Below are 14,988 nucleotides of genomic sequence, written 5' to 3'. Positions count from 1 at the left end.
ATTGCCCATAATGTTCAGGGGTGTGTTAGCTTAGGGTAAATGTAGACAAAAAGGGTAGGGTTTTGGTGAGATACTCTTCGGAGAGTCAGTGTGAACTTGTTGGGCTGAAGGACCTGTTTCCATACAGTAGGGATTCTCTGATTTTATTTGACATAGAGAATCTAGACAGCCCATTTTTCTCTGCTTTTCTGACCATGTTCCAGTCCACTTCAGCCTCATATTTCTCTTGAGAGGAATCAATTTGATTCGAGAGCCTAAGGCAACCCCATCTGACTGTTAACTTCTGCTACAAGCTGCAAACACTGATGATTAATACCAAACAAACAATCAGTAGACACTATTCAAAAAAAGTGGGTAAAAGAGCTGAAGTGGCAGCTAGAGAATGGAAAGAATCAAACAAGAGACATTCATCAAATAAATATTTAGTTATTGGTTCACAATAGCGATGGCTGTGTTTGAATCATTGTTGGCAGTTCAGTTTTAACACTGAACTTTGCAAACGCATTACTCACTCATTTGAGAGATGAAAAGTGAGGTGGTTCACATACTGATGACAATGCCAACTGCAACATCCACCCATCAGCAGTCACAAAGAGTTAAAGCAATCTGCAGGCCCGAGATTGATGTTGTTTGATCAAACTCCTGCACCAGTGGAAATCACAGGATAAAGGAAACTATCACACACTTTTGCTTCGAACCTTGCTCTATCCAAATGCGCTGCCCTGCTGTTTCCTAGAAACAGATCCTTCAGCTATCTCATTGGAGGACTCTTCCATGGTAAAAGAACACAACTCACCACTTCGAAACCAAACTTCAGTGTTAAAGTATTTCCTCACACTTACCTGACAAAAAAACGAAATCTTTTGTCTCAGTCTTGAGTTTTTTTGTGAATCTTGAAATCATGGTTATTGGTGGTATTAACAAATGCCAACTGCACGTATTTGTACATAAACATGAAACAGTTCAACACTTTCATTGAAAAGACCAAAACTGCACAAGTCCTACTGTGAAGCAATATTCTCAATATGCAAAACGAAACCATAAAAATGTATTTCTGAATCAAGTAATGTACACAGACATTTGTTTCAAAACAACATTATTTGAAGAAATTTATTTTAAATGTTAATTCCCTATTCCAATGATGCAACAGTTTATGTCAAAAGGGTAACAATGTAGGGGTACAGGAGGAATGGGACTAACTAAAACTGAATAAAACCAGCAGCAATTTCTCAGGAGACAGACACCTGAATATATTTGCAGTGCAGCAGCTTCCTCTGTCCTTACAGCAATGATTCTGCTGAATATCACAGATTCTTACCACAATATATCACATAACATTAAAATGAAAGCTCCATCTTACAGTATCTGTGACAAGACAGGAAATAGCACACTGCAAGTGTTGAAGAGGGGCTGTTGGCAAATCACTGAATTCAGAGAAATTGTTGACCAGTGCTGTTCACAGGTTAGCTCTGATTAAATACAATTAAGGCAATTAACATAAAGGTTCAAAGATAATCTAGTATGTCTGGTGGAATCCGAGCTGACAAGCAGTTCAAATTGGCCACAGCCACCAACCTGCAGTGACCCAACTGCTTTCCTCATGGTTTGAACACTCAACAGATAGCAACTGCATCACTTTCTTCAAATGGACAGAGTGGTGATGTCACAGGGTACAAATGCCATTTTAATCCAGAGACTGGGTAAAGAAAATGTGGCAAGCTCAGATGAGAAGTTGTGGCCAGAAGAGGTCTTTGGAGGTACTATTGTTGTCTTCTCCCTAACATCCACTTTCAGCACTCAAGATATTTTCTATCTAATCAACCAGTTCAGAGACATGAGAATTTTCACACCTCTGGAGAAGTGGGGACTTGAACCCAGGGATACCACTGCACCACAAGAACCTTGTTTCTTCATGTATACTTGCCATTATACCACACCAAACCATCCCCTCTCGACACAACTTGCAATCTCATTATAGGGCACCATCAGTTTGGATCCCAAGTGGCAACCTCCAGCCTACCGCCATTTAATTGTCCTGCCCAATTCCAATGAAACAGTCATGGCCTGTGCAGCTGAGCTTCAGGAACTAAAATCTCAAAGGATTGTGGAGGTCTGACTGGTAAACCATTTGCTTCATGTTAATTGCATACAAAGCTCCAGCCTTCCACATCCCCACACCCCACAATATGCACATGGGAGTTAAAATCAAATCCTTTTGCTTTGCTTTCATATCAGTGCATAAACTAAAAAGGCCCTTTTATTAATACAAGAAAGCTCACTTCAAGTGAGAGAAGATACCTTATGGATTCCTTTCCATATCCCGCATTACTCAACATACATACAAAACAACCAGTTCCCAAAGAAAGCAGAGCTCATCATGAGTGAATCCAAACCTTCACCATACCATTCTCCTCAGAAAGAAAGACCAGGAATCATCGATAGAGGAGGATTAGAGTTCTACAATTCCACAAACAAATTTGAGTTCAAGGGTTACCTTTCACAAAGTGGCTGCAAAAAAATTCTTCCCTTCAATACAAATTCATCAATACATTTATGTATTGACGTCATGTTTCCTTCAGCAGTTTTGCTGGTTTGTAAGAAATGATAAGAAGTTAGCCAGACTCCCAGCAAATAAAATTGATGAGCTGGATGGGATAACATTGTCTGGGTTCTCACAAATAGACAAATGCAGAATGATCCAATCAAAAATTCAAATGACTCAGAACTCAAATCTATGCCAGGAATGCTAAACACTTTGATAACTCCTCACAGGCAGCATTTTTTTAAAACCTTGACAACGTCAGGAAAGAACCCTTTGAAATCAAGTTATTCGCAAGTATTTGCTGTGACTTTTCACAAATCTGAAATACATGATAAGTAGGGAACAGCTCCCACCTTGAATCAACAATGACCAGTTAATTTATAAAGCAACACATTTTTTTTCAAATATATCAGAGATTCCTGCATGAACTGTTCCAAGACAGCCTCACTCAAGTTACCATAATTAGAAAATACAGAATCAAACATCACCCCCTTCGATTTCTAGAACAGCTTCAAGTACAACAAATGTAAAGTTAAATAGCGAGTCACTGAGGATGGAAGGTTGAGTTTGTTGCCATGTCCTTGCAATGACAGCAGGTGACAGGTGTCTACACCAGTTTCTTCGCCTCAAAGAAGCTCTTCAGATGTTTCATTTGCCAGATTCCAGTTAGGATCAGGATAATTGTCTGCGCGATCGACCACCACAGGACTCGTTGGTTTGTGCTTTCACTTGTCTGCCGAAATCGTTCTTCCCTGTACTGTATGAAGCAGTGAAAAAAGAAAAGAATTACAATCTGCCACAAACTAAGGGGTGGAAACATTCTATCACATGGAATAAAAAGGCAAGCTCAGTTGACAAGGTTACTGATTCAAGATCTCAGATTCAATTGCTTGGCTGGGCTGAAGTGGCTGATGTTTTTGGGGTAGCGGGTGACAAAGAAGTGGCAGTGAAGACAAAGAAACTTGGTTGGGCCAAACTGCCTGTTTCGTTGTTCTAAATTTAATACATGCATTTCTATTTCTTGTGGAGTGCATCACGATAAGTCCTGCATTCCTGGGCCAGGAAAGCAGGAGGAAAATCTCTAAGGGTTTCTGTTCTTGAATGCCATCAGCCAAGACCATTGTAAAGTTCACATCTGATCAGGACAGAGATAAGCTTCAAACTCTGCACAGGTGAGCTTCTAAATATTCCCTACTTGGCTCGGCCATGTGAGTGAGATACTGGAAGGTGCCACTGCTTATCTGACTGAAGAGTGTCTGCATCAACTGGGAAGTAAAATAAAACACAATGGACAGTTATTATGAATTTAAAAATTCTGCATGAATGACAGACCTGAAAAATAACTGGTAGCTGCAATAATGAAAACCTCGCCTAGACGAAACTGGAGTATTTTCTGGTTTGGCCACTTCTGGAACACTGCGTTCAATTCTTATATCAGGTGTCCCTGATATATGAAATATGTTCGGAAACTTGAAAGGGTTCAAAAAAGATGTAGAATGATGCCGCTAGGGGTGGATGGTTTGACCTACAGGGAAAGGCTGAATAGGTAGGGCTGTTTTCCCTGGAGCATTGGAGGCTGAGGGCTGACCTTACAGAGATTTATAAAATCATGAGGGGTATAGACAGGTGAATACTCAAGACCTTTTTCCCAGGGTAGGAGACTCCAAAACTAGAGGGCATAGGTTTAAGATTGGAGGGAGAAAAGATTTCAAAGGGTCGTAAATGGCAACTTATTCATGCAGGGGGTGGTGGGTGTAGAATGATTTGCCAGATGAGGTGATGAGGAAGCTGGTATGATTCCAATATTTAGAAGGCATCTGCATAGTTATCTGGACAAGAAGCGTTAAGAGGGAAATTGGCCAGATGTTGGCAAATGGGATGAGATTAATTTAGGATATCTGAGGAATGAACAAGTTGAACCAAAGGGTCTGTTTCCATGCTGTGCATCTCCATGACTCTTCATGCAGAAACTACACATGAAAAGAGACAGCACTTTCTAAAGATGGTGGAATGATTATAAAAAGGCCCTGCAACTGGTTTGAATGCAGTCTGACACCGAGTCAGAGAGACCCATAAAAAAATTCAAAGCACTATGCCCGAGGTAGAAACTGCACTGTACATGCTCAATAAGTTTGGTACATAGATCACATTCAATCACCTTTGCAATGCTGTTTTCATTCATTTCTACACATAGCCTGTTTGTGAACAAAATTCAATTTTGCAGTTGTTGAAGATTACTAACTTGGTTAAACATTGCTGAGGAGCTTGAGATCCATGTCACTCACTCTGCTGCATTCTGATCAAAGAGTAGCATTTGTTGATCTGGTTTCCCACCAGTTCATTTCAGAAAAGTATCCCCACATTTTCAGGAAAGGGCTGTTACATTCCTGGGGCACAGCTTGCTCTTCACTCACTCACCCTCTGGTAGTTTTGTTCTTTCTGAATTTGTTCAACCTGGTCCAACAGCTGCCGGACTCGGAGCTGCAATTCAGTCAGCTTATCCTTTGCAGCAATTTCTGGGTAGTTGTTGGCATGTTCCCCCACTTGGATGTCAAGGTGAACTCGCTAAAACAGAAGGAAGACAGAGTAAGAAAACAATTCACTGATATACATACAAGTAATATTACACTTCACGTTTGTAATATAATCATTCCACCTCACCTGCCTTTCCTGAAGAGACATGGTCAATGCTGAGGCATCAATGCATATGTATTGGAAGATTTGCCAATTGAGTCAGAGAGTCATACAGCATGGAAACAGACCGTTCAGTCCAACCAGTCCATGCCAACCATAATCCCAAATTAAACTAGTCCCATCTGACTATGCTTGGCCCATTTCAGTCCAACATCTTTTATTCATGTACAGATCTCAGTGTCTTTTAAATATTGTAATTGTGCATGTATCCACAACTTTCTCTGAAAGTTCATTCCACACAAACCATTCTGCACAAAAAAGTTGTTCCTCATGTATTTTAAAAAATTTTTCTCCTCTCATCTTAAAAGTACCCCCAGCCCCCCAAGTCTTGAAAGCCCTCAGCTTCGGGAAAAGACACCTGCCATTCACCTTATTGATACCCCTCATGATATTACAAACATGTATAAGGTCACCTCTCAACCTCCTGCACTCCAGTGATAGATGTCGCAGCCGACCTCGCCTCTCCTTGTACCTGAATCCCTCTATTCCTGGTAATGTCCTTGTAAATCTCTTGTGAGCCCTCTCCAGTTCAGAACACAGAACATCAAACAGTACGGCACAGTACAGGCCCTCAATGTTGTGCCGACCTTTTATCCTACTCTAAATCAGACTAACATACATATTCTTCATTGTACTGTCGTCCATGTGCCTATCGGAGAGTTGCTTAAATGCCCCGATGTCTCTGAACCCACTACTACCGATAGCAGTGCATTCCACACACTCACCACTTTCTGTGTAAAGAAGCGACCTCTGACATCTCCCCTAAACCGTCCTCTGATTACCTTCAAATTATGCCCCCTTGTGATAGACATTTCCGCCATGGGAAAAAGTCTCTGGCTATCTTTCTATGCCTCTCAACATCTCTGTACACCTCAATCAAGTCACCACTCATCCTTCTTTGCTCCAATGAGAAAAGCCTTAGCTCCCTCAACCTTTCTTCGTATCGCAAGTCCAGGCAGCATCCTGGTAAATCTCCTCTGCACACTCTCTGAAGCTTCCACATCCTTCTGATACTGAGGTAACCAGAACTGAACATAATATTCCAGCGCTCTACAGAGCTGCAGCACACCTCACAGTTCTTAAATTCAATACCCTGCTAACGAAAGCCAACACACCATGTGCCTTCTCAATAACTTTCTCAACTTAGGTGTCAACTTTGAGAAATCTATGGACATGGACCCCATGATTCCTCTCTTCCTCCACACTGCCAAGAATCCTGCCTTTAGCCCTGTATTCTGCATCCAAATTGACCTTCCAAAGTGAATGACTCCACATTTTCCCAGGTTGAACTCCATCCACCACGCATCAGGCTAGTTCTGTATCCACCAATATCCCATTGCAACCTAAAACAGCCCTCCGCACTATCCACAACTCCACCAATCTTTGTGTCATTGGCAAACTTACTAACCCACACTTCCACTTCCTCATCCAAGTCATTCATAAAAATCACAATGAGCAGAGATCCCAGAACAGATCCCTGCAGAACACCACTGGTCACCAAGCTCCAGGCTGAATAATTTCCATCTCACACCCCTGTTTTCTATGGTCCAGCCAATTCTGTATCCAGACAGCCAGAGTTCCCTGTATGCCATGCCTCCTTACTTTCTGAATGAGCCTACCATGGGAACCTTATGAAACAGCTTGCTAAAATTCATGTACACCACATCCATTGCTCTACCTTCATCAACATGTTTTGTCACATCCTTAAAAAATTAATGAAGGCTTATGAGGCATGACCTGCCTCTCACAAAGCTACGCTGACAATCTCTAATCAAACTATGGTGTTCCAAGTAGTCATAAATCCTGTCTGTCAGAATCATCTCCAATACTTTGCCCACCACTGATGTAAGACTGACTGGTCTGTAATTCCTAGGATTATCCATACTCCCTTTATTGAACAAGCAAATAACATCTGTCACTATTCCAGTGGTCAGTGAGGACACAAAGATCACAACCAGAAGCACAGCAATCTCTTCCCTCACTTCCTATAGTAACCTCGGGAAGATCCCAACTGGCTCAGGGGATTTATCTATCCTTCGGTTTTTCAAAATTTTCAGCACATCCGCCTTCCCAACATCAACTTGTTCTAGCATATCAGCCTGTTTCACACTATCCTCAGAAAAGTCAATTTCCCTCTCAGTAGTGAATACTGAAACAAAGTTTTCATTAAAGACCTTCCCTACTTCTCGCGACGCTAGGCACAAGTTCCCTCCACTATCCCTAATCGGCCCTATCCTCACACTGACCATCCTCTTGTTCCTCACATAAGTGTTGACTACCTTAAGTTTTCCTGAATCCTACCTGCTGAAGTTTTTTTCATGCCCTCTTCTGGCTCTCCGAAGTTCATTCTTCAGTTCCTTCCTGGTTACCTTGTAACCCTATAAAGCCTTGTCTGAATCTTGCCTCCTCAACATTAAGTAAGCTTCCTTCTTTCTCTTGACGAGATGTTCCACATCCCTTGTCACCCAACGTTTTTTCAACCTTCCATCCCTTCCTTCCCTCAGTGGGACAAACCTACCCAGCACTATCAGCAAATGCTTCCCAAACAATCTCCACATTTCCCTGAGAATACCTGCTCCCACTTTATGCTCCACAGATCCTGCCTGATACCATTGTAATTCTCCATCCTCCAGATAAATACTTTTCCGTACCATCTGCACCTAACCCTCTCCATGACTATGTAAAGGTCAGGGTGTTGTGGTCACTCTCACCGAAGTGCTCTCTCACCGAGAGACCTGACACCTGCTCTGGTTCATTGCCAAGTACCAAATCCAATAATGCCTCCCCTCTCATCAGCCTATACATGTTGAGTCAGGAACCCTTCCTGGACACACCTGACAAAAACTGCTCCATCCAAACTGTTTAAACGAAAGAAATTCCAATCAACATTCGGGTAGTTAAAGTCACCCATGACAACAATCCTGTTACTTCTGCACTTTCCAAAATCTGCCTAACCTCCACCATGTCTCTATTGCTATTGGTAGGTCTGTGGAAAACTCTCAATAAAGTTACTGCTCCTTTCCTGTTTCTGACTTCTACGAATATTGACTCAATCGACAAACCCTCCTCAATGACCTTCCTTTCTGCAGCTGAGATGCAGTCCTTGATTAGAAATGCCACTCCCCCACCTCTTTTACCTTCCTCCCTATTCCTTTTAAAATATCTCAACGCTGGAACAGCCAAGTCTCTGCAATGGCCACAACATTATAGGTCCAAGCAGTGATCCATGCTCTAAGTTCATCACCCGTATTCCTGATACCTCTTGCATTAAAAACAGCCCAGTTCTGCCACTTCAACCCATCACACTGCCTGCACCTTTGCCCTTTAAGTGCCCAACCTCCTCACAGACTGTCTGCACACTGTATCTGACTGTTCACTGCCTACTCCATCATCTAATCAGATTTATTTAATAGACATCACCTTCAATTCCAAATTTATTGAACTATCTAGATTGAAACTGCTGCTCAGCTTCTGCAGTTCAAAAGTTCTGCAGAGGAGTTAGTGGACCCAAATGTTAACTTTGCTTTCTCTCCACAGTTGCTGCCAGACCTGCTGAGTTTTTTTCAGCAATTTGCTTTTATTTCTGATTGCCAATCTCTGCTGTTCTTTCACATTTCCCCCCCAAATATAAACCCTTGCTCTTCTTTGAAACAGCATCACTGGATTTTTTTTTAAACGTTCAACCATCCTGGAGCCTTCAATACAACATTTCATCTAAAATGTATTATTCCTTCAGTACTGCACTTAATCAGCAGCTTTGTTTTTATGATCAAGCCTTGAGGTGGGCATTGTAACCGGAACCAAATGATTCACAGGAACATGTAAAATCAAATGAATCACAACCGACAAGAACCTCCTGGTTAACATCAGTGGTTTGGTACTGATCCATACAGACCGGAGATTATTCCTCTCTGGTGTGTACGACTCAGTATCACATCACCTGTACACAGCCATGAAAACGTGGGTTGCAAAAGTATTGAAGGAACTGTGCCTCCTGTGGGGCAATGAGAACATTGCAAAACAAAGCCAAGTTTGATCCAAAGAAAATAACCAGCAATAATCAGCAATTAGAAACATGCACTCACACTGAAAATACTTTCTAAAAAGTCCAGAGCTTGCTATATTTAAGAGGGTGAAAATTGCTGAAAAGGGTTCTCATCAGACAGTCAATAAGCTAAATTGTAACATACACAGTATTAGTGCCAGCCTTGACAGAAAAAAATATTTCTTACAATGTATCGATATAAATGCTGAATATTATGTGCTCAAGGATTCCATCAAACTTTATGTCAGGAGCAAGCTGGCGAATCTCTCAACAGGACTTGGTGAATAAAACATATTACAAACAGCAGTGAAGCACAAGTTTATAAATTACTGCAGTCTCAGTTAATAATTGGCTGAGTCCTCAACCTGGTTCAGCTAGAGAATGCAATACTTTGTCAAGGAAAAGACACCAATGTCAGTTTCAGAGCTTAAACAAAACCAGCAAGTGATTTTCTTTTCTTTAAGATGGTGCATCCAAAGCCCAATTCTTACCAGCTTGCCCCCTGCAAACAATGACATCTTTGTAGAGTTGGAGTGCAGACAGATTTGATGTTCACCAGGAGTGTGTGATGTGAAGGTAAATCGGCCCTCCGAGCCATACTGTCGGGATAGGATAACCTGGAAATTGGAAGAACCAGTCAGTCAACAGTGGAGAAGTCAAAAAATGCTCAATTTCCCAATTCTGTTTCACAGAAAACACAAATAAGCAAGCAGTAATTTGAGGAAAGGGAACTGATCTCCTTTTAATTTTAAATTGGTTCATAATTTTTTATGGCTTAATGACATTAAGGCAGTGTTCTGGTTTCCTGAGCACTGACATTTTCTGGAGTGTGATTCTAAATGTAACAATTAACTATTTTATCACAAATCCTTGACTGCATCTGCTCACAGGTACTTTCTGTTCCAGATCACTGAAATAAAATCAGAAGGAAAGTCGTAGGCTGCCTTTCTTCTCTCTCAAGCAAGCTCATTCAAACTTACTGAAATTCTTTCACTGTCTTCACAGCTGAGATCAGCCAGCAAGACAACCTACCAAATCTGCAGGTGAATTGGCCATGCTAAATTGCCCGTAGTGTTAGATAAGGGGTAAATGTAGGGTATGGGTGGGTTGCGCTTCGGCGTGTCGGTGTGGACTTGTTGGCCGAAGGGCCTGTTTCCACACTGTAAGTAATCTAATCTAATCTAATCTAATTTTTCTTTTAAATTCTGTTTTGGCATGTGCATATCACTGCCCATCCCTAATCAAAACTGAAAACGTCATGATAAGATGCCTTCTTTCTGGTGTAGGTACATTCACAATATTGTTAGGAAGGGAATTTCAACATTTTCACTCAATGACATTCAAGAAGGGTTATGTCGTGAGTCAGGCCAGAATGTGGCATGGAGGGGAACTTACAGGTCATGGTTTTCCCATTCATCTCCTGCTCCATCCTTCCACATACAAAAATTGCGGGAAATGCATTAATAAGTTGTTGTCGTGAATCTTGTACAGGGTGCTATTACTGTGGCAATGGAGTGAATGCATCTTGAGTATGGGGTACCATTTAAGTCGATTGGTTGGATGGTATCAAGCCTCCTGATTGTTACAAGAACTGCAGTCGTTCATGTTAAGTGGACAGCATTCAAGCACATTGCTGACGTGCCTTGCAAATGATGAACAGGCTCTGGGGAGTGAGCAATTAAGCTCCTTGCTGTAGGATTCCTAATCTCTGACCAGCTCTTGTGTTGATATGGCTTGGGCCATTTCAGTTTCTGTTCAATAGTGATGATGTTGATCACATGGGATTCAGTGATGCCAATGTCACTGAAAGTCAAGGAGAGTAATTAGATTCTCCCTTGTTGGAGATATTCATTGTCTGGCACTTGCCTGCTCTTTGGCCTTGGTCAGCCTTATTGTTGTCCAAGCTTTGCTGAACATGTACATGGACTGCTTCAGTGCCTGAGGAGTGCAAATGGTGCTGAACATGGCACAATCATCAGCAAATAACTCCACGTGTGACCTTACATTGGTGGGAATGTTGCTCAACGTAAGGACACTAATCTAAGGAATTACTGGAGCATTATCCGAAATGATTGAGCCCTAACAAGTAGATACCTTTATGTTAGGCATGATTTCACAGATTGGAGAATTTTTCTGATTTCCCACCAACCGAGTTACATGATAATGAGACTCATTGATGCTATTCTGTCAAATAGTGCCCTGATTGCAAGGGCACTCACTTTTACTTTTCTTCTGCACTTCATGACATTTGTCTCTGTTGGGACCAAGTTTTTGAAGAGGTCAGGTGCTGAGTAATCCTGTCATTCTGGCCATCACTATTTCATCCACCAGAGGAACTCTGCTCCAGTTCTTGTGAATTCATCTTTGCTAAGCGTTCACTGGAACATTTGCCCAGTAGTGCTTAGAAATGCAGTTCCAAGTTGAGTTCTACACTCAAAGTTGAGATTGTCACACAAGCAGCAATGCTTGGGAGTCATACACTTGCATTGAACCAGATGATCACTTTCATGTGCTCATTGTTATGTTTAAGATCTGAAATTACATATTGTCTGCAAGATGAAACAATCATCTGTACCTACTATAATATTTAAGAAAGAAAGCTGTGTATTATTTAAAATGTGTTTAGCATGGTTGATTACAGGGACTTATCACCAACACCCTGTTAACTTCATTGTAATTTTACAATGAAGCCCCACACAGAAGTGAAAGGCGATTTTCAACTGAAGCTCCACATCCGGTAAATGACACACCATGTTAACTACATCAAAGCAGGAGTTAATTGCTTATTTTACAAAACAGCTTGTAAATTTAAATAATGTGCAAATGTACATTGCTGAGGGTAATACTGGATAATGTCTGATCAAAGTAATTTATGTTCAGTACTCCAACATTCTTTCCTCCAACAAGGATAGCTGTAATGTTTATTATGTTCCAACCTCTTATGTACACATCCAAAATCCAAGTGGCATTATACCTTGAAGTCGGGATCCCGTACTTCCACGTGCATACCCAACCCTGGAGTCGAGGGCAGAAAAGATTCCGACTGCTTATCCCACAGCTGAGTCCGGTAATTACCTGAATCAAACATTCGAAAAATACAATCACTTTGAAAGAACAGCACAGTATTTTGCTATCCCCTCTACTTCATTCACCCTATCAGTTTAATCTTATCTTATTTTCTCTCCAGCCTCTCTTTAAATGCATTTATGCTGTTCACTTCGGCTATTCCTTACAATTAATTGGACATTCTGGTCCAACAACCTTCTGGCTAAAGACATTTGTCCTGAATTCTGTATTGGATTTATCAATGACTACATTTTATTTATGTCATGGGTTGCCACCCCCATAAATTACTGTAAACGGCTCCAGGTTCTGCAGATTCTTGTCCACGGACGGCGAGGCACATGGGATGCACAACAGGAGCAACAGAGAATGCTGCTGTTGGAGGTGACAATTTGGGAGAACTCTATTTTTGCGCACTGTTTGATAATCCATAAACTCAATTCAACCTGAAAAGCTCATCCATTGGTATGTGTTACATTATTAAAATGCATTCGAAATTAAAAGGATGTCATTAAGTAGCGAAGTTCACAAATCAAGAGTTGACTTCTGTCACACATGAATGCAAATTGCTGATATGGATAATATTAATGAGGGGATTACCCATTTGGATGATTATAAAGTTATACAGCTGATAAACTGAGTTCATTTATATTGGCTAGCATTTGTATTCAAATCGAAACTTAACCTGTGACTTGAAAGCACAACTCTTCCCTGGTGACATTTTGCTGTCTCTGCATTTCTATGATCATCCATTTGCTTCAGTGGTTGCATGTCAGAAATTTGGAGGCACACTGGCTAAATACTAGACCATCCTCTGCACAACTGGTGTCAGCTTTCATACATTACGCCATCCTTAAAAGTCAAGCAATGAAGGGGGCCAATTCCTGCATATTGGCAGGCATCCTGTGCAGGTCACAAGCCCAAATTGCACAATGTGTATCACAAAGTCCAAGAGACTGCAACTGACTATGGGCCACAATGTCACGTATTTCTATGACAATGTCACAATTCCCAGTGCTATCCAATTTGGTAAAGGTTTGCTGACCAGTACCAGTGTTAAGGTTGGGGAGAAGGATGAGCTCCGTTGACCAGTACCAGCCAGTGAGGGAAATGGTGACTGGTGCCAGCCAGTTTGGGTGGGAGGGGTTGTTTAACCAGGACCAGCTAGAAGGAGGGACCTGTTTAGTTCCAGTCAGTAGTCAAAGAAAGGGGCATGTTAACTAGTCTCAGGCAGTTTGAGGTCAAGGACGAATCCTGACCAGTTAGGAGGAATGATGACCAGTGCCAGCCAGTAGGGTGCAGAGCTATAAGGAGGCATTTATTGACCAGCATCAGCTGTTGAGTGGCAGTACTGACCAATGCCAACCAACTGGAAGGGAAAGGAATGCTAATCAGTGCTAGGCAGTGAGGAAAAGGGTGACTAGCGCCAGCCAGTGAGAGTGATGCTGACCAATCCCAACCAGTGGAGTGGTGACCAGTGTTAATCAATGATGAGGGGGGTGGGGTGGAAATGATTAACAGTGCCACCCAGTGAGGTATGGATAACAACGAACAGTGCCTGCCAGTGGGGAGGGTGGAATGATGACCAGTGCCAGCCAGTGAGTGAGGGGAATGATGACCAGTACCAGCCAGTTGGGGGTGGATGGAAGGGAGTGATGGCCAGTGACAGACAGTTGGGGGTGGGAGGGATGATGACCAATGCCAGCCAGTTGGGGGTGGGTGGAAGGGAGTGATGACCAGTGCCAGCCATTTGGGAGGGGGAGGGAATGATGACCAATACCAACCAGTGAATGAGGGAATGATGACCAGTGCCAGCCAGTGAGTGGGTGGAATGACAACTAGTGCCAGCAAGTTGGGGGGGGGGGGGGGGGGGGGAATGGTGACCAGTGCCAGCCAGTGGGTGAGGGAAATGATGACCAGTATCAGCCAGTGAGTGGGTGGTATGACGGCCAGTGCCAGCCAATGGGGTGGGGTGGGGTGGAATGATTACCATAACCAGCCAGTGAGTGGGTGGTATGATGACTAGTGCCAGCCAGTAGGGGGCGCTCTCGCCCCTAGGGGGTTGCCATACTCTGGCGAAGAGGTTGCTTTCCAACCGACGCTGTCTCGATGCCAATGGCGCCGGCCTTCTCACCGTGCTACTCACCGATCACCATTGTCTCGTCGGGTATCTCTTCGATGAAGCATTTTTTCTCAGTCTCCCCGATGTGAAAGTAGATTCCGTGCGAGAAGCTGAGCTGAACGCTCAGCCAGACCGAGAACACAAATTGACCGCAACGCATTGCCCAACCGCTGCCCGGATCCCCCTGCACTGCGCCTGCGTCCCGGAACCAGGACACGAGCTATGCGTTTGCGTCATGCTGCCACGGTGCGGAGCACCATCCGCACGCACCCTCAGCCGGCCCCGCTCAAGCTCTGCGCATGCTTCAAAAGGTGAACTCAGAGGCAGATGCGCATGCGTTTGGGATCGGTCTGTTTCTGACCTAGAAACTGTAGGAAGTGGTCATTTGTCTGTATCTGGACCAGGGGAAGGAAAGAATGAGGACAAGGAAAGCTTGATATTAACTAAACAGTCCCTTAGGACTGTAGTGCTGAAGCGTAAGCCTCAATTTCTCAGGTTTCGTCTGCTGTGGCACTGAAACTG

The 14,988-nt window shown here is 42.8% G+C and overlaps 1 protein-coding gene across 1 annotated transcript; it reads right to left on the bottom strand.

The window, feature by feature from the left end:
* Window positions 1–1,096: 1,096 nt before the first annotated feature.
* Window positions 1,097–14,681, bottom strand: LOC132836949 (transmembrane emp24 domain-containing protein 4). Its single transcript, XM_060856536.1, has 5 exons — window positions 14,491–14,681; window positions 12,256–12,356; window positions 9,773–9,898; window positions 4,961–5,107; window positions 1,097–3,299 (listed from the first exon to the last, which is right to left on the bottom strand). Exons 1-5 carry the CDS (start codon window positions 14,624–14,626, stop codon window positions 3,150–3,152), a joined length of 660 nt encoding a protein of 219 aa, XP_060712519.1. The 5' UTR covers window positions 14,627–14,681; the 3' UTR covers window positions 1,097–3,149.
* Window positions 14,682–14,988: the final 307 nt, after the last annotated feature.

This window comes from Hemiscyllium ocellatum, chromosome 48 (assembly GCF_020745735.1).
Source record: "Hemiscyllium ocellatum isolate sHemOce1 chromosome 48, sHemOce1.pat.X.cur, whole genome shotgun sequence".
Lineage (NCBI taxonomy): Eukaryota > Metazoa > Chordata > Chondrichthyes > Orectolobiformes > Hemiscylliidae > Hemiscyllium > Hemiscyllium ocellatum.
Note: the sequence above shows the minus strand (reverse complement) of the source record. Positions and strands in the feature narration are given on the sequence as shown.

Excerpts from the sequence above, each read along its gene's own strand:
- LOC132836949 (XM_060856536.1), bottom strand. The coding sequence starts at position 14,626 with ATGCGTTGCGGTCAATTTGTGTTCTCGGTCTGGCTGAGCGTTCAGCTC. Across the intron at positions 12,357-14,490 it reads CGACGAGACAATGGTGATCG|GTAATTACCGGACTCAGCTG; the intron begins GTGAGTAGCACG and ends TGTTTGATTCAG. Across the intron at positions 5,108-9,772 it reads TGTTTGCAGGGGGCAAGCTG|CGAGTTCACCTTGACATCCA; the intron begins GTAAGAATTGGG and ends CTTCTGTTTTAG.